We start from the raw sequence: 23,091 nt of genomic DNA, 5'->3' as shown, positions 1-23,091 counted from the left end.
TTGGAACTAGAGTGGGCGGATGGGCGGGGGTTAAAAAAATTTTGAAACTATCGGCGGGCGGGTTAAGAAATTTAAACAATGGGGGAGGCGGTTTAAGGAAATTTCAAATTTTTGTTCAAAAACAAACTAAAAAAAATAATTGTTTAAATGATCTATAACAATATTTCTTTTTTTTTGTACCAATCTTTTTTTTAAGTGAAGAACATTTACCTAACTATATTACGTAATAAACACAATAAAACTTTTTTCTTAGAATAAATAAACATTTTTATATTTTTTTCATAAAATTTGATCAAATAAATTGTCCATAATTTACATTGATTATTTTTATACTTATATTAATTTCCTAAATTATAAACTTTTTGTAGAGGTGTAATGCTGAAATATTTTTATTAGATGCTTAAAAAAATGAAAGAATGACCATAATTAAATTTTATAAGCGGGCTTGGGTTAAAAATTTTTTATAAATAATGGGCGGGCGGGTAAAAAATTTTAGACTAATGGGCGGGTGAGTAAGGAATTTTAGACAAATAGGCGGGGCGGGCGGGTGTATATTTTTTTAAAAACTATGGGCAGGCTGGGCGGTGGGTTAAATTTTTTCAAAGCATTAGATGGGCGGGCTTTTGGTCCAAAAACCCGCCCAATGCAGACCTCTAATTGGAACATCTAAACATCAATTAACCGTTTTAAAATTAAGGAATTAGTGGTTAATGAATCGAAAAAAATACAAGCGAAAATAATAAAAGAAACAAAAAACAAATTAATTTCATTAAAAATTGATTCCGCCCAAAGATTAGGGAGAAATATTGTAGGAATAAATATACAGTATATAAAAGGAAATAATATATTAAAAAATTTAGCTGTGAAGGAGATTAAAGAGAGTTCAACTTCTGAAAATATAAAAAGAATGATATTAGAAACATTAAATAAATTTCATATTCCTATAAGAAACGTTTATACAATTACTACGGATAATGGTGCTAATCTAGTAAAATCAATCAAATTATTAAATGAATGTTCACTGGAAGTAATGGATGATATAGATGATGATGATGATAATTATGAGGACATAAGTGAAATTGATTTACAGGAAATTATAAAAGATTTTTCCACAAAAATATACTCAGATGTGCAGCCCATACGCTACAATTGGCTATTAATAATTCCCTAAAAAATAATCACTTTAAAACTATAATTGATAAAGAAAGGGATGTAGTAAAATATTTAAGAACTCCCACAATTGTAAGAATATTAAGAAAAGGCAAATGGCAATATTAGATTGCACAACACGTTGGTCCTCTATTTGTATGATGCCAGAGCGATTAATAAGTTTGAAAGATTTCTGTAATGATTTTATTATAGGAGCATGTGAAGTCATTTTGTCGGAATATGATTGGAATCAAATAAAAGACCTTACTAGTGTGTTGGTTCCTTTAAAAATAACTACATTAAGATTGCAAGCAGAACAGTTATGTTTATCGGATTTTTATGGCATATGGATAAGATGTCGATTAGAGTTAGATTGATTTACAAGTTTTTTTCATATGAAGTATTAGAAAATATGAAAATTAGAGAGCAACAATATTTACAAAATAGTGTTGTATATGCTTCAATATATTTAGACCCTCGATATCAAGTTTTATTAAGTATTGAGCAAGAACAAATGGCTATAAACCATCTTGAGGATTTATGGCATACCCAAAATTCTATTATTTACAATATATTGGAGGCTACGACAATATCTACTGGTTGTAGCTATAACAATGATAATGATAATAATATTGATGATCCGGAAATTTCACTATTAGATAGAGAAAAAAATAATTAAATTATCATCAGATAGAAAGGAGCAAAAAATATCTATTGTATCTTTAAAAGAAAAGTGATTGAATAAAATATTTAAAATATAAATTATTTCATTTTGAATAATGAATGTGTATATATTGAAGTATAATAAAAAATGAATGAAAAAAAGTCTTATTTTGAGTGATTATTTTTATGTTCCCTAGACCCGGTTCCTTTTAAAATTTATTACTGGACCCGAACCCGGACCTGAACCCTTTTTTTTTGTCGAAGGGTTCACATCCCTGCAACATATTCTATAACCTAACATCGGGGTTACATCAATAACAATTCCTCCCAAAGATTCTCATCCGAATCAGTCCTCATCAGCGGTTTGGGCTCCGATATCATTGGCTGTATCTGACACACCACGCTGGCCGCCCTGTGCTGTTCCATGACCGTCCTGATATTGATGGCGTCCGTCCTATCGATGGTCGCATCCTTGTCCGTCGACCTCTGTGTCAGCGGCACCGGTTGCAGATTCGCCTTTTTGGGCCCTCCTAGCGTATTATTCACGAATTCCCTAGCCAGTCTTTTTGTCATTCCTTTCTGGGTAATGCGGGTATTATAATCTTGTTCCATCAACGGTCCAAAGTTCTTTTTGTTAAAAGCCGGACATTGATTTCTTAAGTGGGTCTCCGACTAAAGGTCGTATAGTAGAAAACCTTGGTTCCAAATTAAATGAGATTTAGGTAATAAATGGAGTTACGGTGATCAGACATAATGACCACGTAAGGTTAGGAGAAAGTAAGAAGGGGGAAAGATAATATGAAAGTATGCTTAGATATTAGTCTTTTCTTATCTTTCCAGAATCTTAGATCGATAATGCACCTTATAAAGGGATTATTGGGATAAATATATAGCATAATATGTTAAACAAGAGTAATGAAAATATTGATCCTATAGGGGTAAATAAAGATACTGTTTATAAAGATAGAGGTAAGCTTATTTATGATTAAGTGCTAACGGGATACATTTAAATGTAATGGAATATTATCATTAAAGGTGCCTAATTGAAACATTGAAAAGTCTGGAAAATAAAGGAAGTTTTATATTTCAGAGGGAGAGCTCAACATCCTATAATTATACGGGATTAGAATTGAGTCTCGAGGTTATTAAATTGGAAAAATGATTTTTTTTTTCTGGTGTTCCTCCCTGGTTATTTAAGTAATTATATAAATAGATAAAATTAGTGGAGTACAAAACAAAATTACGCAAATTAATAAATTAGTTGAGTGCCGAACAACTGGGTGTGTTTCGGTAATTTATGCTTTCGGGAAAGATGGCAATAAAGGCCGTGGAAGAAAAGTATTTTATTAGTTTATTGATTGTTTTATATACTCGAGTATCCTCATTGTAGAGCGATAGGAGTATAGAGATAAATTAAATGATATAACGAGGGAATAATTTATGATTATGTTATACACCGGACAGTTGTTTTTTTTAAGGAAAGAAAAGAAAAAGTAAATTTTTTTTTGTGTGATGAATGGTCACTGGGAGAAGAAAAAGAAAGTTATATTTTTGTTTATGATTATGGACGGTTCACTTTGATGTTGATATGGTTGTAAGTAAAATAATAAATAATAGTAAATAGATATATGGTTATATTTTGTTGCTGTAAAAGAAGGAGTTAAGTTGGGGATGGTAAGTGTTTATTATTTAAGGGAAAATGTTTGTGTTATGATCACGTGGGTCTGTGGATTTTTGATCAATAAAGATTTGTCTTGAGTTATTGTAAATAAATCATGAGTTTATTATGGAGACAAATGAAAAAATAAAATAGATATAAATTTGTTAAAAAAAATTTTTGTGTAAAGGAAAAAGAAAAAGTTTTTTTAAAAACATGCACTCGCAGTCAAAGTTAATTCATTTACAAGAGCATTACTTGCAACCCTAATTCCAAAAGTCATGGACTTCAACAGCCACCAAACGAAGGCTCCTTCGACGTCGGGCAGTTCTCTTATTAGAAAGAAAATATGTTTTAACTGTCAGTCAGAGACCCATTTAAGAAATCAATGTCTGGCTTTGAACAAAAAAAACTTTGGACCGTTGATGGAACAAGATTATAATACCCGTACCCAGAAAGGAATGACAAAAAGACTGGCTAGGGAATTCGTGAATAATACGCTAGGAGGGCCTAAAAAGGCGAATCTGCAACCGGTGCCGCTGACACAGGGGTCGACGGACAAGGATGCGACCACCAACAGGACGGACGCCATCAATATCAGGAGGGTCATGGAACAGCACAGGGCGGCCAACGTGGTGTGTCAGATACAGCCCATGATATCGCAGCCCAAACCGCTGACGAGGACTGATCGGATGAGAATCTTTGAGAGGAATTGTTATTGATGTAACCCCGATGTTAGGTTATAGAGTATGTTTTTTTTTGGATTTTGTTAAAAAAAAAATTTTGTGTGTAGGGAATGTCACTGGCCCATAAAGGGGTGGCATGCCCTAGTATGTTATGCTTTAAAAGCATGTATTCACATTTAATTTTGTTAAACGTCAATCAGATCTATTGTATACATCTGATTGGTATGCAAAAAAAAATGATAATTATATAATGTATATTTTTCGAGATATATTCAATTATTGAAGTTTTTAAATTTTAAAAAAATTCTTTTAAAAATTAATAAATTATGGAAAAAATATGATAATTTTTTACTATATTATGATTATTGGATTTTTCAATTTTTGATGATTTTTATTAATTAATAAAGTGAATGCAAATATAATATTCAATATTCTTTCTACAATCTATATAACGATTCTTTTAAAATTAAAAAAGACTTGAACCATTCGAACCAAATATATATCAATTTATTATCATTGGTTCATATTTATACAATCATAATTAAAAAAAATGTAATTTACTCATATTTAAGTATTAATATACATATACAAACAACATCTAAAAATCCATACAAAAATCCATCAACAAAAGAACATCTGGCTTTCTTCTTACATTAATCCTCAAAAAAACCCAACTCAAAATCCAAAGATCCTTTTGATTGACATTTCATATATATCATTATATATATTTAAATATATAACAAAAATACAAAACTACAACATATACTTTCTTATTGAGAAATCTATAAAATTTTGTGATGTTCTAATCTATAATTGTAAAAGTTTTATAAATTATATTTTAAATATAATTATTAAAAGTTGAGATTTAGTCATAAATTATCAATATTTGTTAAGAATAGGGGAGGTATTTTGCAATTAAAAAAAAAGAAGATCGATCCTTATAGGGGAGACCGGGGTAAAGCAAGTGACGACAATGTTAACGATTAACATTTTAAAAGAAAGAACTAGTGCTTAGCTATCCTGGGTATGGAGTAAAATAGTATATTATACATATTAATCATAGCCTAAAGTATTTTAGGCTACACTCTTTTTATTTTGCATGTGATTGTAAAATTTGATCTGATTTGCTTTTGTTTAAAATTTTAATGATAAAAATGCAAAATATCAATTATTTTACCCATGCACGTAAAAACAATTACTTTTTTTGTACATAAAGATAACAACGCTTTTATAAAAAATCAGAGACTGATCATTAAAATAGCTATAGGATTTGAAATTAATATATATTTTGAACAAAGTACATTTATTAAATAATAGACTGGGCAAAAAATAAAAATAGAGGAAAATTGTATTTTTTTATAAATCAAGATGTAAAAAGACATCTATTCTCTATGTTTTTTTATTAAAGATAAAAATAATTTTTAAACTTTTTCAATTTTTTTAACGAAAATGGGGAAAAATATGTATTGTAAACATTTTCATGATGTCTTTGTTATAAATATTTTTAAATAACATTATATGTAAACTTTTGTTATAAAATAATATACATGTAAAGAATTATTTATTATTATTTTCAAGCACTAGCTATAAATTAATTTTTTAATATTAGGTAAATTATTTAAATTATTAAAATATTTACAAAATGTAGATAATCTTGACCTATATGCCTTAAAAGTTTATTTACAATTTTAAAATAGAAAATAATTTTGTACATTAGTTGGCGTTAAAGTTCAAAAACATTTTACTATTAAAAATTTCCGTTTTTTTATATGGCAATCATGTTTTTATACCGATGTGATTGAGAAGTACAGTCAGAAATATTTGCTTTTTTTCAGGTTATTACCGTTTCAGGATGGAAAATGCTGTGAGAGACAAATTCAGAAATATAAAAAAATATTTATGGCAATTGCAATGAGAAGGAATAGGTTTGAATCATAAAAAAGGATACTCATTTATCGAATAATAACCTTGCAAAAAACGATTAATTCTGTAAAGAAAAAAATTCCAATCTACTAAATCAAAGGTTAAAATATGCAGCAATATAGAATTCATTGTTGATGAATCAGTGATATAATACAATGGTAAATATAGTGCCAAACAATTTCTTTAAGTAAATCCTATAGGATTTGGGTATAAAATTGGTTAAATCCTGGCGAATATTTAGCCTGTTTTTACCCAACGCCTGTCCATGTTTAATTTTTTACTATTTAGAATTTAATTAAGAAAATTGACATTAAAACTAGCAATTATAGTTTTCATCGGAAAAAATACATGTTACTATTTTTAATTGAGGTTTACAATCTCAAATGTAGAATTGTAGCCTCCTAGCTTTAATAGGTATGGAGATATAGGGGGTTAAAGTGACATTATTTGGTCATTTTTCGAAAAACCAATTTTTTAAAATTGGGATACTTTAATATTAGAAAATAAAATAAATATATATATTATGAATCATTTTATAGCCCCAAAAACCTCTAGCAAGTATTCTGAATAAAATTAACTCTTAGTTAAAAATTTGTAACTATTTTTTAGAATAGTTAGAAAAATTATCTATTTCCAAATTTACATTTTTTAAAGATATCTTGACAATTCCTATAAAAAATTTCAGGACGGGTGAAAAAAAGGTAAAATAAAATAAATCACATTTTTGTAAAAAAATAAAATCTCCACTAGAGAGCGCAAGTAATTTAAAATAGCCAAAAACCTATTTTTTACAATATAAGTCAAATAGTATTTTAGAAATGTCATTCTGCCGGGATAGTCTGTCTGATGATAACACAAATTTATGCAATTATTTCTATTTTTATATTGAGCCTCGTTCTCATCGGAATAATAAAAAATATATTTCGCAGACAAAGTAATTTTAGAAAATGTATTAATTATTTTTGAAATAAATGAAACTCATATATTATGTTTCAGCGACTCGAATAGTATTGTTAGATAGTCGAGTCTTTTCGACCCTGAACTCGAGCCGGAGTCGTAAATAATGGCTCAGACTCGAGCGGCTTAATAAGCTGTTTGAGCCGAACCCTGAGCAGATTATATATATATAAATTATATTATATATAAGAATTCATAAAAAATTATACAATGAATTTTATGTATATAATTATAATCGCCATAAATATTTATCATATTTATATAAAATTAATTTTATATGTTTTCGTGTTTTTAATATTTTCTTAAAATGTATGTTATTTTTAAAAGTAAAATATTCATAAAATTATCCAAAACAAAGTATTAGACTAAAGTGGTAGAGTTTTTGTAGCTAAAAATAAGCACATGAATTACCGAAGAGTTCTGAAGCCCACTCATGTGACTCAGCTCTACAATATGGATAAAATCTAACTTTGTGGATATTAAAGATGGAAATATCAATAATCAACTCAAACAATTGAAAGATTATGGTTGAACCTAAAACAACATTTAAAAAATCCGGGTTATGCCGGTTTTGATATCAGAAAAATCCGGGCTGTGCCGAAATTTTTTTTAAAAAAATCCGGGGGTTGAAAAATTAGGTCCGATGCAGATCACTAATTTATAGCTCTTATCTGAAATTTTAATAATATTTTACTTTTAAATTTGTATTTTCTAATGTAATTTTTATTTATTATTATTTTATATTAATCATTTACAGCTATGTATATATGCATACCATGCTATATGGAAAAAAAAAGAAATCAAAAAAGGAAGTTAATATTAAAAAGAATAAAAATAATGAAGGGGAGGAAAAAATTATTTGGGAAATAATCACAATAAATTTTCTGAATGAGATACATAAATATTAAACATTTTTAGAAGGATATCCTGAACCTGATTATGTCTTTACATACCAAAAAATCAGCGAGTTACAGTAAATTTTTTAAAATTAAATAGTTATCGTTATTTTTTCGTAGAAATGCAAGTACTTATTTATAATATTAAATTTATCTAAATTTTTTACTTTATAATATCTTTACAACATGGTCTTAATTGAGGGCCTTTTAGAGACCCCCTCCCCCAACTGGTAATAAGGTACCCCAAATAATTAAGATATAGATGATTCAATTATAAAATGAACACTGATTATGTATATTGACTAAAAGGATATCCCCCCTTGAGATTTCATTGGTGGTACTGATTCGTACCCCCTCCGTTAGAAAGCCTTAGTTTGGGAATTGAGCATAAATCAGGTAAATATGAGTCTACTATAATAGTCATATTAACGGGTAAATAGAGATTTTAATTTTTTCTCCTATTATACTGCAACATGTTCAAAATATTAATTTTTAGAAAGAGTAATAAATTATCATGACAACTGCCACCTTTCTGAATTATGATGTTAATGAAATGGAAACGTGTTTAAAATATCAATTTTTACCAAAAAATATTAATCCTTTTTATTTAAAAAATAGAGGCTTTCGTAATTATAGCATTTAGGATTAGACGAACTCCTCAGGGCAAGATTTTTTGTCAAGAACTCCAACGACTTAGACATAGGATAATTTCCCTTTGAGAAACCCTGTAAATTTATTAGCATTTTTTGCCTCTATTGCCGATATATGGGATTTGAGTAGTGTTGTTAAATGGCTCGATTTGAGCCGATTTTTTAAAAAGGTTAAAATTTCTTGGATGCTTAACGGATTTTTTAGTTAAAATAAAAACTTTAACATCGTTTTCGATTGGACTTAAAAAAAATGTGAGAGGGTTCTAACTCCAAATCAACTTTACAAATAAGCAGTGTAAAAAAGATCTTGCTAGATAACTTTAATATAAAGAGGGTGGGACAGGCTCAATATTTTTGACCCCAAATAATATTTAATCAAAATTGTGTTTAGAACCTAATAATAATAATCAAGTAAAGATTTAGTGATATACTTGAACGATCCGCTTGATGAGTAAACTGGACGGAAATTTTCGAATCAGGGTTTGAAGTAAACTAATTGAATAAAGATAAGTATGTTCTCCGTGACATACAAGTTTCTATTTTATTTAATTATGGAGAAGATTATTTTAAAATATTTTTTCCATAAAATTAATAAATAATTTCATACCTTAAAGTCAACTAATTTCTGAATAATCATATTTTCATCACCAATTTTTAGTAATGATGTAACTGAACTGTTTATAACCTTAGAAAAGATCTCAATTTGCTGAGATGCCGTAGAAATGCTCGTGATCTCATTTTGAAACCCAGCATCAGATATTAACTATAATACAATTATATTATTTAGCTAATATTAAATATTTAAAAGAATTGGATCATATACTTTGATAGCAAAATTCAGAAATAAGCAATCTGAATATTGCTCGGATAAGTTATATATAAGTGATCTCCAGGTTGAATGATTAATCATTTCAGGCAACCATGATAAAATATTATATTCTTCTTGTATGAATATTTTGTCCGCCATTTTTGGATTAAATCGTTTGATCATCAACTCCTTCAAGTGATCTTCAATGATAGTTTGCATCGACTTTAAGTCACAGCCTAATAAATAATAATCGCAATATAATATTGTACTTATACAATAAAATTTGCATTTATAATAGACAAAATTTTAGCTATAAAACTAAAAAATAAGAAAAAAATGGTGAATATAAATACTCAATAAACCTCAACCTTATAAAAAAATCACTTAAACGAATAAACCAAACCTTTTAATTTTTTTTAACCAAACATGTTTTGTTATATATATAAATGATAACTTAGACCACAATACAGTGGCACTCTTAAAAGACGATAAGCTATTAACAAAAGTGACAATAAAAATATAATCAAATAGTGTATAATAATATTTTGAATGAATATTTATTAATTCCGACATTCACAAAACTATGGCTGTGCCGAAATTTTTCACCAATCCAATATTACTAAAAACCTTATTTGATTCCGATCAAATATATATATTGATTTTTATTTACCATCTATCTTTGTATCAATATCATAAATATATCAATATTTTCTATTTTTACAAAAAACTAAATAACTTTGACCAATGATTAACTGTATTTTATTTTTTTATTCTACAAAGTTATTAAACTCATTCAAAAAGTGATGTACCGATATTTTTTATCATATTTCACCCATTTTAAAATATGGGTTATCGGCCAATATTATAAAATTTTCCGATCCGATTCGATAAAAAATTGCGTTTTTAATAAACATAAAATGTTATAAATTTTAAAAAAAGTTATATCTAAAATCATTTATTTTTATAAATAAAATCGAAATCCATTTTTGTTTATTTTTTTAATTTAATTATTAAACATTCTGCCATATTGTTATTTTTTGCGCATTCTCTTTATAAAAGTGTGCAATAATCTCTTCAGAATCTGTTTATAGTGAAGCTGGTGATATTGACAATTACCATCGCCACAGGCTGACCTCTGATAAATTGAAAATTTTGGTATTTCTAAAAAGAAATATTCGATATATTAATGTTAAATATTATTTAAAATATTTATTTCAAATTTCAAATTTCATAATATATTTATTTATTACTTATTATGTATATAGATTAATGTTATTACTTATTATATAAAAGTAATTTAACAATAAAAATATTTTATATACTTTTAGAATTACAATTGAATATAAACTATAACTGATCATTATAATATATTTAAATGAAATAAGTTATGGTATAGTTAGATTATAGATGTTATACTAATAAAAAGTATGTATATTAAAAATTAAAACCATTGGTATCTTTACAGAATACAAAATTAGATCGGATCGGTAATAAGCTGATATGAATTTATATCGGGAATATCGGATCGGATCGGCCTCCAAAAAGTGGTATCCGTACACCCATAATCAAAATATTAGCAATATTTAAGGGTTAATGTAGTGCTATAAAACAGCTCCATTTAGCCAATTTTTAAAAAGAGTTAATCAAAATTTTGGCCAAAATATTATTACCTAAGCCTCAAAATTTTGCTAATAAAGTCAAAAATCTTTCTGCCATCTGTGGGCAAAATCAGTAAGCATGAGTAATTTATTTTTCGACAAAATCTTGAGTTAACTGTTTTTAAATTGGTTAAATGGTGCCATTTCTTGTTAAATTTTTTAAAATCCCTTTTTTGTTGCAGATTAATATAATAAAAATAGTCTAAAATTTAAGCCATTTTTTTTAATTACAACAAATAAATTGTATTTTAGTTCCTTTTTTAATTTATAATTATGAAATTATATATAAATTAAAAAAATTATATGATTAAATATACAAAAAAATAACAAAAACAATAAAAAATATTGGATCAGTTTTTAAAAAATATATATCTGATCTATTTTCAGAACATTAAATTTTGGTGCTGATATGATATTTAATATTGGCACATCCCTACACAAAACACCATGGTAAAAATTTTATCACAAACTTTCTGAGGCTAGAAACACACCTCTTGACAAATGACATCAAGAATGAGGAAAATTATACTACTATATTTTCATTTACTGTCAAGTGATATCAATAATTTAATCTAAAGTGTGGCATCCAAAAGAGTTACTATATTCTAAAAATCTTATAGGGCAAGGAAATATTTCAACAATATAGGACAATAAAATACTAAATCAAATACAAGAAGAAAATAGATAAACTAAACCCCATAGTAAAAAAGTTTATCACAAACTTTCTAAAACTAGAAATACATCTCTTAACAAATGACATCTAGAATGAAGAAAAGAAGACTACTATTACTTCTACTGTCTAGTGATATCAATAATTTAATCTAAAAAATAGTTATTGATAAATACTATGTAATTCCAAAAATCTTGTGGAAGGAAGAAATATTTCAACAATATAGGACAATGAAATACTAAATCAAAAAGAAGAAAATAGTAATAATTGCTTGAAAACTAGCAAGATCAATACAAAGTTAATAATAATAAAATTGTATTAAGAAAATCATTCAATAGAAATAGGATTTATAAAAATTGATGATAAAAAATTTGAGAAAAAAAACATTTCTATTTTTCTAATAATTGTGATGAATTTTATAACACCTCATTATTTTTTTTATATATAATGTTATTATACAAAGTTTTACATTGTGACCACAATACATAACTAAATATTTTAGAATATTTAAAAAAAATGAAATTTTAAAAAAATTGTTCTAGTTTTGGAATTATTGATATATAGTTTTTAATCATCATTTTTTATAATAGTTCAGTATTAATCAAATCTTTTGCTGATTTAAGTTTTCCAGGGTCAAGCTAATGTTATAATTTAAATATATTACCTGTAAATAAAAGTAAATCGACTAATATATTAGACATTTGTGCAGTTCCATAGTAATTCTCAGATAATAAATAGACCACCTTTTCAGGCTCACCACCAACTTCAAAATATCTAAACAAATTACTAGTGGATCACACTTAATAGTATATTCAACCTTTTAAGGGACGCAAATATATCTGTTTCCATTATATAATCTTTGGAAGCAAAATTTTTTAAACATTTTTCAATTATAATTTGGGCAGAATTTTCATCGTTCTGCATCGGTGTAACTAAACTGAGAATTAACAGGTAAACTGAGAATTGACAGGTAAACTGAGAATTGACAGGTAAAATTTATTTTTGTTTTATTGCCTATCAATTATTTTTAAATATATAAATAAAATGTTTTTAAAGTAAAAATCAAATCTATCCAAAATTAAAATTATTTAAATATATAAATTAGAATATAGAAGATATTGTAGTCCATAAATTTATAATTTGTATAGAACAGATCTATTATATAGAAAATATAACACCAATAATATATTTTTTATATCATAATAAATATTCCGCTAGATGGCGTTATTTATTAAAATTTTAGTTTTTAATTAAAAATAATATGAATTATAGGAGCATAATTCTTCGCTCTGGATTAATTGATTTGGTACCGACTTATATAAACATAAAATGAAAAAATTTTTAAGATCCCATCATTATTTTTGGAGTTATGATGTGGATTCTCAGTTTAGTCAATTTTTTAATTTATTTTTAGATTTTTGGGATTTTAAAAATATTTTATTTTTTTGACTCATTTGATGTAAACTAACTTATATTAACATAAAATGAAAAAATTTTTAAGTTTCCATCATTATTTTTGGAGTTATGATGTGGATTCTCAGTTTAGTCAATTTTTTAATTTTTTTTTAGATTTTTGGGATTTTAAAAATATTTTATTTTTTTGACTCATTTGGTGTAAACTAACTTATATTAACATAAAATGAAAAAATTTTTAAGTTTCCATCATTATTTTTGGAGTTATGATGTGGATTCTCAGTTTAGTCAATTTTTTAATTTTTTTTTAGATTTTTGGGATTTTAAAAATATTTTATTTTTTTTGACTCATTTGATGTAAACTAACTTATATTAACATAAAATGAAAAAAATTTTAAGTTTCCATCATTATTTTTGGAGTTATGATGTGGATTCTCAGTTTAGTCAATTTTTTAATTTTTTTTTAGATTTTTGGGATTTTAAAAATATTTTATTTTTTTTGACTCATTTGGTGTAAACTAACTTATATTAACATAAAATGAAAAAATTTTTAAGTTTCCATCATTATTTTTGGAGTTATGATGTGGATTCTCAGTTTAGTCAATTTTTTAATTTTTTTTTAGATTTTTGGGATTTTAAAAATATTTTATTTTTTTTGACTCATTTGATGTAAACTAACTTATATTAACATAAAATGAAAAAAATTTTAAGTTTCCATCATTATTTTTGGAGTTATGATGTGGATTCTCAGTTTAGTCAATTTTTTAATTTTTTTTTAGATTTTTGGGATTTTAAAAATATTTTATTTTTTTTGACTCATTTGGTGTAAACTAACTTATATTAACATAAAATGAAAAAATTTTTAAGTTTCCATCATTATTTTTGGAGTTATGATGTGGATTCTCAGTTTAGTCAATTTTTTAATTTTTTTTTAGATTTTTGGGATTTTAAAAATATTTTATTTTTTTGACTTATTTGGTGTAAACTAACTTATATTAACATAAAATGAAAAAATTTTTAAGTTTCCATCATTATTTTTGGAGTTATGATGTGGATTCTCAGTTTAGTCAATTTTTTAATTTTTTTTTAGATTTTTGGGATTTTAAAAATATTTTATTTTTTTTGACTCATTTGATGTAAACTAACTTATATTAACATAAAATGGAAAAAATTTTAAGTTTCCATCATTATTTTTGGAGTTATGATGTGGATTCTCAGTTTAGTCAATTTTTTAATTTTTTTTTAGATTTTTGGGATTTTAAAAATATTTTATTTTTTTGACTCATTTGATGTAAACTAACTTATATTAACATAAAATGAAAAAAATTTTAAGTTTCCATCATTATTTTTGGAGTTATGATGTGGATTCTCAGTTTAGTCAATTTTTTAATTTTTTTTTAGATTTTTGGGATTTTAAAAATATTTTATTTTTTTTGACTCATTTGATGTAAACTAACTTATATTAACATAAAATGAAAAAAATTTTAAGTTTCCATCATTATTTTTGGAGTTATGATGTGGATTCTCAGTTTAGTCATTTTTTTAATTTTTTTTTAGATTTTTGGGATTTTAAAAATATTTTATTTTTTTTGACTCATTTGATGTAAACTAACTTATATTAACATAAAATGAAAAAAATTTTAAGTTTCCATCATTATTTTTGGAGTTATGATGTGGATTCTCAGTTTAGTCAATTTTTTAATTTTTTTTTAGATTTTTGGGATTTTAAAAATATTTTATTTTTTTTGACTCATTTGATGTAAACTAACTTATATTAACATAAAATGAAAAAAATTTTAAGTTTCCATCATTATTTTTGGAGTTATGATGTGGATTCTCAGTTTAGTCAATTTTTTAATTTTTTTTTAGATTTTTGGGATTTTAAAAATATTTTATTTTTTTTGACTCATTTGGTGTAAACTAACTTATATTAACATAAAATGAAAAAATTTTTAAGTTTCCATCATTATTTTTGGAGTTATGATGTGGATTCTCAGTTTAGTCAATTTTTTAATTTTTTTTTAGATTTTTGGGATTTTAAAAATATTTTATTTTTTTGACTCATTTGGTGTAAACTAACTTATATTAACATAAAATGAAAAAAATTTTAAGTTTCCATCATTATTTTTGGAGTTATGATGTGGATTCTCAGTTTAGTCAATTTTTTAATTTTTTTTTAGATTTTTGGGATTTTAAAAATATTTTATTTTTTTGACTCATTTGATGTAAACTCACTTATATTAACATAAAATGAAAAAAATTTTAAGTTTCCATCATTATTTTTGGAGTTATGACATATATTGTAAAACTAGTTTACTTCAATTAAAATTTATAGGCCCTTAAAAGGGCCGTTGGGTATTGGTCTTAAAAAAGACTGTTGGGTGTTGGTCTTAAAAAAGACTGTTGGGTATTGGTCTTAAAAAAGACTGTTGGGTGTTGGTCTTAAAAAAGACTGTTGGGTGTTGGTCTTAAAAAAGACTGTTGGGTATTGGTCTTAAAAAAAACTGTTGGGTGTTGGTCTTAAAAAAGACTGTTGGGTGTTGGTCTTAAAAAAGACTGTTGGGTGTTGGTCTTAAAAAAGACTGTTGGGTATTGGTCTTAAAAAAAACTGTTGGGTGTTGGTCTTAAAAAAGACTGTTGGGCATTGGTCTTAAAAAAACTGTTGGGTGTTGGTCTTAAAAAAGACTGTTGGGTATTGGTCTTAAAAAAACTTTTGGGTGTTGGTCTTAAAAAAGACTGTTGGGCATTGGTCTTAAAAAAGATAGCTGGGTATTGGTCTTAAAAAAGACCGTTGGGTATTTATGTCATAAATAATCTAACAATCGTTTTAATAAAAGATTAAGGCTAACGAATTTTTTTCTTATTCACTCATTTTTTTCTTATTTATTCATTTTTTTATTATTTTGTATCTCTATAAATTTATATACAAAGTGTCGAACAATTCATTTTTTCTTCATACCTTCAAATGTTTTTGTATGAATCTTCCGGTCAAATTTAATTATTAATTTAGTTTAGATTAAACGACTTACATAATTATGTTGCACACCTGTGGTTATTAAATAAATTTAGTTGATAAATTAAACGTAAGTAGGACTTCAAGTTCAAATTTCAAAGTTTTAAAAAGAAAATTATTTTTATAAAATTAGTAAATATGTAATGTATATTACATAACACGGTACTCGAAATATCTTACATAATATTTTATTCACCATTGTAAAATGTTGTTTACAGTTATGGAAAGGTTAATATATTATTATAATTATTTATCTCAATAGAATATATATAAAGGTAAAAAAACTATTATTTATTCATATATAAATTCTCAAATACAAAGTAAAAATTTTTTTTAACATTACAATTTATATAAGAGACCTGCAGGCCAGGCCCTAAGCCCGGCCCAAATACCAGGGCCGGACAGTATTTTAAATTTCTAAATATACCATGGACGAGCTGGGCTGAGCAGGGCCTTATATTCTTAAACCCAGGCCGGGCAGTAAAAATTTTTGGAAAAAAAATTCTAACCGGGCCGCTAAAATTTTTTAATCTGGGTTGTGTTGGCCGTACAAATCGTCCCTCTGCAGGTCTCTGATTTATATTAAATTTTGTAAAATATTATTCATAGCTTATAGATCTATTTTTTATTTTGAATTATTTATTAATTTCTTTATAGAAAGATTTGAGACCAACCAGAATTTTAAAAAAATTAGGGAATATTTTTAATTTATATTAAATTTTGTAAAATATTATTCATAGCTTATAGATCTATTTTTTATTTTGAATTATTTATTAATTTCTTTATAGAAAGATTTGAGACCAACCAGAATTTTAAAAAAATTAGGGAATATTTTTAATTTATATTAAATTTTGTAAAATATTATTCATAGCTTATAGATCTATTTTTTATTTTGAATTATTTATTAATTTCTTTATAGAAAGATTTGAGACCAACCAGAATTTTAAAAAAATTAGGGAATATTTTTAATTTATATTAAATTTTGTAAAATATTATTCATAGCTTATAGATCTATTTTTTATTTTGAATTATTTATTAATTTCTTTATAGAAAGATTTGAGACCGGTTAAAATATATTTAAATTTATTAATTTTATGCTGAATTATTTATGTAAAATAAAAATATTTTATTTGTAGAAATAGACGACATATAAGATAATATATATTATTTTGAGTATAATTATAAAATTTAATTTCTATATTTAAATAAATTCGGGTAGGGCTGGCAAAACTCTTTTTAAAAAAATTTCGGGCCATGCCTAGCTTGAAAAATTAGGCCAGTTGCAGATCACTACTATAAATATCAAGCTAAAATCTTTGTCGCCTTAAAAAAATAAAATTATACAATTAAATTTAATATATATTTATATTTATAATTCTGCACAATTTATATTAGTTATTATCCATGTCAGATATGTGTAATATTTGCAATGTGATTGTAGGAATGGACCAATCTGGGATTTTTTGCGATTTTTGTCGGAGATGGATTCATGCTAAATGCATCCCGAAATTAACTTCAAAGATGATGAAAGATTGGTCAGATTCTAATGATAATTATATATGTTCATTGTGTTATTTAATTGATGATGCTTTACCTAGGCTAATTAAGAATAGCAATATCAAAAACGCATTAAATGAGCTTAGATTTTTAGAAATTCATTATAAAGTTTCTGATAAATATTTAAAAAACAATTTAATAGGTAAGGAAGACATTATTTCATCTAAAATAATAAAAAATTTTCAACCCCAAATTTTAAATAATTACTCCCCGAGATTAGCCATTGGCGATGGTAACTGTTTCTATCGCTCAATGTCTTTAGCTCTTTATGGACACGAAGATGAACAATTATATATTCGTCTTCTAACAGCCATTGAAATCATAATAAATAAAAAATTTTATGATATAAATTCAAAATTTTATAATAATAATAAGACTATTATTGAAGAGCAAATTATATCTGGCAATTATGCAAAAATTTTGCGTGATGTTCTAAATATAAATGGATTTTCCCAGCTCTTGCATCTTTATGCAACGAGTGCAGCTTTAAAACTACCTTTCATGTCTTATTGCCCCCCAGGTGTTGGGATAGGATATAGTCCATACACCAAATTTATAAAAGGACATGATGTTAAACCATCTTCGAAGACTGATATTAATATCATGTGGACATGCATGACATACCCTAAGAATTTAGCAGCCTATTTTTAAAATCCCAAAAATCTAAAAAAAAATTAAAAAATTGACTAAACTGAGAATCCACATCATAATTCCAAATATAATGATGGAAACTTAAAAATTTTTTCATTTTATGTTAATATAAGTTAGTTTACACCAAATGAGTCAAAAAAAATAAAATATTTTTAAAATCCCAAAAATCTAAAAAAAAATTAAAAAATTGACTAAACTGAGAATCCACATCATAACTCCAAAAATAATGATGGAAACTTAAAAATTTTTTCATTTTATGTTAATATAAGTTAGTTTACATCAAATGAGTCAAAAAAATAAAATATTTTTAAAATCCCAAAAATCTAAAAAAAAATTAAAAAATTGACTAAACTGAGAATCCACATCATAACTCCAAAAATAATGATGGAAACTTAAAATTTTTTCCATTTTATGTTAATATAAGTTAGTTTACATCAAATGAGTCAAAAAAAATAAAATATTTTTAAAATCCCAAAAATCTAAAAAAAAATTAAAAAATTGACTAAACTGAGAATCCACATCATAACTCCAAAAATAATGATGGAAACTTAAAAATTTTTTCATTTTATGTTAATATAAGTTAGTTTACACCAAATGAGTCAAAAAAATAAAATATTTTTAAAATCCCAAAAATCTAAAAAAAAATTAAAAAATTGACTAAACTGAGAATCCACATCATAACTCCAAAAATAATGATGGAAACTTAAAAATTTTTTCATTTTATGTTAATATAAGTTAGTTTACACCAAATGAGTCAAAAAAAATAAAATATTTTTAAAATCCCAAAAATCTAAAAAAAAATTAAAAAATTGACTAAACTGAGAATCCACATCATAACTCCAAAAATAATGATGGAAACTTAAAATTTTTTTCATTTTATGTTAATATAAGTTAGTTTACATCAAATGAGTCAAAAAAAATAAAATATTTTTAAAATCCCAAAAATCTAAAAAAAAATTAAAAAATTGACTAAACTGAGAATCCACATCATAACTCCAAAAATAATGATGGAAACTTAAAATTTTTTTCATTTTATGTTAATATAAGTTAGTTTACATCAAATGAGTCAAAAAAAATAAAATATTTTTAAAATCCCAAAAATCTAAAAAAAAATTAAAAAATTGACTAAACTGAGAATCCACATCATAACTCCAAAAATAATGATGGAAACTTAAAATTTTTTTCATTTTATGTTAATATAAGTTAGTTTACATCAAATGAGTCAAAAAAAATAAAATATTTTTAAAATCCCAAAAATCTAAAAAAAAATTAAAAAATTGACTAAACTGAGAATCCACATCATAACTCCAAAAATAATGATGGAAACTTAAAATTTTTTTCATTTTATGTTAATATAAGTTAGTTTACATCAAATGAGTCAAAAAAATAAAATATTTTTAAAATCCCAAAAATCTAAAAAAAAATTAAAAAATTGACTAAACTGAGAATCCACATCATAACTCCAAAAATAATGATGGAAACTTAAAAATTTTTTCCATTTTATGTTAATATAAGTTAGTTTACATCAAATGAGTCAAAAAAAATAAAATATTTTTAAAATCCCAAAAATCTAAAAAAAAATTAAAAAATTGACTAAACTGAGAATCCACATCATAACTCCAAAAATAATGATGGAAACTTAAAAATTTTTTCATTTTATGTTAATATAAGTTAGTTTACACCAAATAAGTCAAAAAAAATAAAATATTTTTAAAATCCCAAAAATCTAAAAAAAAATTAAAAAATTGACTAAACTGAGAATCCACATCATAACTCCAAAAATAATGATGGAAACTTAAAAATTTTTTCATTTTATGTTAATATAAGTTAGTTTACACCAAATGAGTCAAAAAAAATAAAATATTTTTAAAATCCCAAAAATCTAAAAAAAAATTAAAAAATTGACTAAACTGAGAATCCACATCATAACTCCAAAAATAATGATGGAAACTTAAAATTTTTTTCATTTTATGTTAATATAAGTTAGTTTACATCAAATGAGTCAAAAAAAATAAAATATTTTTAAAATCCCAAAAATCTAAAAAAAAATTAAAAAATTGACTAAACTGAGAATCCACATCATAACTCCAAAAATAATGATGGAAACTTAAAAATTTTTTCATTTTATGTTAATATAAGTTAGTTTACACCAAATGAGTCAAAAAAAATAAAATATTTTTAAAATCCCAAAAATCTAAAAAAAAATTAAAAAATTGACTAAACTGAGAATCCACATCATAACTCCAAAAATAATGATGGAAACTTAAAATTTTTTTCATTTTATGTTAATATAAGTTAGTTTACATCAAATGAGTCAAAAAAAATAAAATATTTTTAAAATCCCAAAAATCTAAAAAAAAATTAAAAAATTGACTAAACTGAGAATCCACATCATAACTCCAAAAATAATGATGGAAACTTAAAAATTTTTTCATTTTATGTTAATATAAGTTAGTTTACACCAAATGAGTCAAAAAAATAAAATATTTTTAAAATCCCAAAAATCTAAAAAAAAATTAAAAAATTGACTAAACTGAGAATCCACATCATAACTCCAAAAATAATGATGGAAACTTAAAAATTTTTTCATTTTATGTTAATATAAGTTAGTTTACATCAAATGAGTCAAAAAAATAAAATATTTTTAAAATCCCAAAAATCTAAAAATAAATTAAAAAATTGACTAAACTGAGAATCCACATCATAACTCCAAAAATAATGATGGGATCTTAAAAATTTTTTCATTTTATGTTTATATAAGTCGGTACCAAATCAATTAATCCAGAGCGAAGAATTATGCTCCTATAATTCATATTATTTTTAATTAAAAACTAAAATTTTAATAATTTACGCCATCTAGCGGAATTTATTTTATGATATATAAAATATTATGGGTGTTTTATTTTCTATATAATAGATCTGTTATACATATTATAAATTTCTAAACTACAATATCTTTTCTATTCTAATTTATATATTTAAATAATTTTAATTTTGGATAAATTAAATTTTTATAATAAAAACCTTTTTTTTTCAAGTTTTTAAAATATAATTGATAGGCCATAAATAAATTTTACCTGTTAATTCTCAGTTTACCTGTTAATTCTCAGTTTACCTGTTAATTCTCAGTTTAGTTACACCCTTCTGCATCATTTTGAAAATTAACTTACGGATTTTTATAAAATTAGGTGAATGATATTATATCCGTCATATTTTGACAGGAAAATTAGCACTGTATTTGATGGCCGAAAATTTAAAAATAATAGAATCTAACTTTAATAATATTTCTTTTCAAATGGAATATATGCAAGGTTGGGCAGTAAATTTAATATTTATATTTAAAATATGAAATGCATATACAAGATTGATTTGTATTTATTTTAATATTAGAAAATATTTTGCATTTATATTTTAAATATTAAAAAATAAAAAGTATTTTGTATTTATTACGATTTTCAAAACGTACATAAATATTTTTTATTCTTTATTATAAATTGAATTATAAAATATAATCCACATTTATTAATTTAAATATTAAATTTATTACCCGATTTAGTGTAAAAATTAACATCTCTCATTTTAAATCCTATTATTTTGAAAATGAGCAATTTTCAAAAAAGTGAATTATATTTCACGTTATTTCCAAATTATATTTAATAATAAATATAATGATGTTTCTTTTTTTATTTTTTAACCTAACATTAACTCTTACATTTTTTTCATTTCTTTATCCTAAATAGAATTGCATTTTTTGTCTTTACTTTGTTTCAAAATAAGGGTTTTTTTTATTCTATGTAAAATTATTATTATTTTTTTTATATTACTACTTTCGATCGTTCAAATAATCTATATTAACTCTTTGGGGTTTAAATCAATTCAAATAACACATGAATATTATTATAGTTTAATATAATGACATAATTTCTTATAGATAAATTTTTATAAGGAAAGGACTAACTTTTGACCAGGGATACAAACCGAAACAAATATCGGTTCGGTTCGGGTTCAGGTTCGAATAAAAATAACGGTTCAAGGTTCAGGTTCAGTTCGTAAAAAATTAAAATATCGGTTCGGTTCGAACCTCTAAGAACCGGTTTGAACATTTTTATATCCAAACCTACATTCGAATTATGTATAGGGAGAATATTGTTTTTATTTTATCATTAATTTAAAAAACACATGTATAAAACCTTCATTTTTATTAATTGCACATTATAAAATAATATTTAATTTATAAATATAAAAATAAGAATAAGAATATATATCAATGATTAATTTTAATATGAACAATATTTTACTTTTTTTTTACTTAAATTTTTTTTATTAAGCCGCACAATTAATATATTTTCAAAATTCGTCTCACTAAAATTACACTATGAGGAGATAGTATAAATTTAATTGTTGAAAAGCATCTTTCCACACTGACTTGGGTAGCCGGCACTGCCAAAATATGATATCAGATTTGATGTGTCATTTATAATAATATTTTGGATTTAATTTTTCTCTAAGCATTATAATTTACAAGCTTAATTAAAAAAATGTTGTAAAATGACAATATACTAAAGTTTATAAAAATTATGACCGACACTTATCATTCAAATGTGATTGATGATAATCTTTAAAATAATTTGAATGTAATTAAAAAATTTTCAATATACTAATAATAACTTACATATTGTTTTATAAGCATATAATATGAGGCTCGAACCGGTTCAGAGACATTATAGCGGTTCGGTTCAG

General features: G+C 24.5%; 1 protein-coding gene across 2 annotated transcripts in view; it reads right to left on the bottom strand.

Moving 5' to 3' along the window:
* The window catches only part of LOC135923889 (negative elongation factor D-like), a 29,267-nt gene extending 7,743 nt beyond the window's left edge, over positions 1-21,524 (bottom strand). For both annotated transcript variants that reach the window (XM_065458880.1, XM_065458879.1), the window contains exons 1-6: positions 21,503-21,524; positions 12,535-12,642; positions 12,382-12,491; positions 9,405-9,625; positions 9,189-9,344; positions 9,013-9,117 (exon numbers count right to left, since the gene is read on the bottom strand). In XM_065458880.1, coding sequence (XP_065314952.1) covers positions 9,013-9,117; positions 9,189-9,344; positions 9,405-9,625; positions 12,382-12,491; positions 12,535-12,642; positions 21,503-21,504 — 702 coding nt within the window. In that variant the 5' untranslated portion in view covers positions 21,505-21,524. The remainder of the gene's footprint in view (positions 1-9,012; positions 9,118-9,188; positions 9,345-9,404; positions 9,626-12,381; positions 12,492-12,534; positions 12,643-21,502) is intronic.
* Between the last annotated feature and the right edge of the window lie 1,567 nt (positions 21,525-23,091).

The sequence above is a fragment of the Gordionus sp. m RMFG-2023 genome, chromosome 2 (genome assembly GCF_954871325.1).
Source record: "Gordionus sp. m RMFG-2023 chromosome 2, tfGorSpeb1-WG-v2, whole genome shotgun sequence".
Classification (NCBI taxonomy): domain Eukaryota; kingdom Metazoa; phylum Nematomorpha; class Gordioida; order Chordodea; family Parachordodidae; genus Gordionus; species Gordionus sp. m RMFG-2023.
Note: the sequence above shows the minus strand (reverse complement) of the source record. Positions and strands in the feature narration are given on the sequence as shown.